At 37.6% G+C, this 2775-nt stretch overlaps 1 protein-coding gene across 1 annotated transcript in view; it reads right to left on the bottom strand.

The window, feature by feature from the left end:
- LOC109294446 (BAI1-associated protein 3-like) overlaps nt 1-1133 on the bottom strand; it is a 12601-nt gene extending 11468 nt beyond the window's left edge. Inside the window, exon 1 of the mRNA XM_019512812.1 lies at nt 962-1133. Within this exon, the coding sequence (XP_019368357.1) occupies nt 962-1095 (134 nt within the window). The 5' untranslated portion in view covers nt 1096-1133. The remainder of the gene's footprint in view (nt 1-961) is intronic.
- Between the last annotated feature and the right edge of the window lie 1642 nt (nt 1134-2775).

Genomic DNA, 2775 nt, shown 5'->3' with positions numbered 1-2775 from the left:
GGAGTTCCCCAGCCTGTAGGTATGGTGCTGGTTCTTCCTCCCCAGGTGCATCACCTTGCACTTGTCAGTGTTGCAACACATATTTCATACTGGTCTCATTCAGCACTATCCATTTTCTGCAGTCTCCATTTTTAGATGAATAGATAACAAAATAAAGCAGGTTAGGTATTCAGCTGGTTTTCCTGTTAAGACAATTTGGAGTATTTTGAGGTAGTTACTAATACAGCAATTACTATTCACATACATTAATTTTAGGAAGACAATTGTTACTTATTGCACTGTACAAACTGAATTTACTGTTAGGTGCCTGCATTTTCCTTAAGAACACAAAATACTGCTTTTCCTATCCTATGCTTGTCCTAACAGATGAAAATTAAAAAACACATAGATGTCCCCAAATAAAGCCAATTTATAAGAAAATCCAACAAATTAGTTAAAATGGACAAACTGAGGGAAAGAATAGTGAAAAGAAAATTAATAAGACACTTACACTCCTAGCAAAAGTGTACGCATCTTAAGGAATAATAAAAGCAGTTTGCAATATCCTCTTACAGCACATAAGATCGTTGTTTTAATACACGGATAAGAAATAATTTACAAAAATAAGGCTTATATCAAAATGATGCTGACCTTTTTCTCTCGAGTAAAAAGGACAAACTCCACTAGTTCCTTAAGAAATTTACTTTAGAGTCAAACGAAATTTTGATTTGGTCACTTTAAATTCTTCCTAGAGCAGGTTTTCCCTTCTTAGAGTGAGTTTTCCCAGTTGTCAGCTCAAACATCCTACACTGACAGACTTACCATTTTCCATGTCTAGAAATTGCATAATGTAGCCAGTCAATGGAAAGCATAAGTACAAACACGGGCTTAATGCCGGTAGGCAACTTCTTCAATTAAAGGTACAGATCAGATTTTAAAAAGCAGCAGCATATTCTCCAGGGACCAATTCCTCCACACCTACCTGACAGCACTTGTCATTTCACTAATCTCCTGTGCAGAGATGCTGGCTGTTGCCACTGTGGTTTTATGATGAAAGGACTGTCTATTCTGCACCTGCTTCAGCATGCTGCTTTTTATCTCCAGCAGTGTCGACATGGCTGTTAGCCTGCAGCAGAGCAAAGCAAAAAGGCAAACTGATAATAAGCCTCGCCACCTCAGCTTATCTACTATAATAAGCCACCTACTGACCTGAAGGGCAGGAAGAAATATTATTTACTTAATATGAATAACAAAAACAATTTTGTTGGAAGCACGTTTAAAAGTTCCATCTTCTAAACTTTCCTTCAGTAGACCTGAATTTATGAAAAAATAATTAGAGAGGCTGAAAATATTTATTAAATATATTTTTATTAAATATTTATTTTGTCAGAGAAGAAAAACTCCAGTTGTATTCAATATACATCACTGTAGCAACTGATCAATGATAGCACTTATTCAGAATGAATTTGGTACTAGAGGAGTCTCTTCTCCACCTGCAGTGATAGCTCTTCAAAATACCTACTGAGCACAAATTGGTTCCGGCCATGCTGCTGTTTCTCTCTATAGACTCCAGCATATTTACCCAAAACTACCTTAAGAAATGAGTATTTATTAGATGTATACATGTACAGCACTGCAAGCAAGCTTGGCACTTTACCAAGGGGCACAATTACAGCTTTTTGAGGTAGGTAGAAAACTATATGCTAGTTTGAAGCCGATGCTATTACAGATGACACTTTTTAGTAGCACTGTACTACAACACATCATTATAACATGGCTCACATTCGCCTACCAAACTGTAGACCAAACTACCTACTATCTTAAATCTAAATGTAGTATGACATTCCTGGGACTCAAAAACAAATAAAGACTTTGACAAAAAGTTAAGTTATTCCTAGGCTTCAGAAAAACTGGACTCAAACCAATTGATCTGGGGAGGATGAATTTTCACCTCTGGGGAGTAAAAATGCAAAAAGGAAGAGGCCAAAGTCAGTCTTAAAAAAAACCCCAATAGACCTGACAGTTTCAGCTTTGCTATTCAAACAAATAAAGGTCTCTTGAGAAAGTAAGATATGCTACAAGGTACTGTAGTTCCCTCAAACATTTTAGAATACTGATCACAAGCAGATTATTTTATAGTGGGTAGCAATTATTAAAGGGAGAACAAGGAATTCCTCTGTAACCTGGTATAGGGACATTAGGTAGAAAGCCAGTTATCCACCAAAAAGAAACAAGAAGTTCACTTTCCCTTCAAATTTTAAACTGCATCAAAATATTTCCCTATACTAATTTTCCCTATACTCTAGGTATTTGTCCGTGTCGTGCTGAATGACACTGGGAAAAAGAGGAAAATCACTTCTACCACTAGGAAGGCAAAACATGTAAGGGTACCTGAATCTGTCAGCTAATATTCCAGGGTATTGTTTGACCAGATACCCTGGGTAGAGAATACAGTATATGAAGGCAAAGCAGGTCACTCTGCTACTTAAACAAGGTATTTTGGTTTAACATCAACTTCACACAAAGCTCCCTCTGGGATTCTCTCATTCCCTTTAAACCTGCATAACTGCTGAACATTTTGGAAGAACTCGGATTTGGGAATCCTTCACAAATTAAGATATGTATATGTTCAGTTTTGTCTTACTTGGTGCATTTTCATGTCATTTATCGTGATTAAATGCATGTGTAGACAGTGACCATCAGATGCAAATTGTGCCCAGTTAACCCAGCCAGCCAAGGGTCAGACACCCAGCTGTTGCCAGCCCCTCCACCACCTGGAACCTAGGGCTGACCCCC

This window comes from Gavialis gangeticus, unplaced genomic scaffold (genome assembly GCF_001723915.1).
Source record: "Gavialis gangeticus isolate Ggan-Ray unplaced genomic scaffold, GavGan_comp1, whole genome shotgun sequence".
Taxonomy (NCBI): Eukaryota; Metazoa; Chordata; order Crocodylia; family Gavialidae; genus Gavialis; species Gavialis gangeticus.
Note: the sequence above shows the minus strand (reverse complement) of the source record. Positions and strands in the feature narration are given on the sequence as shown.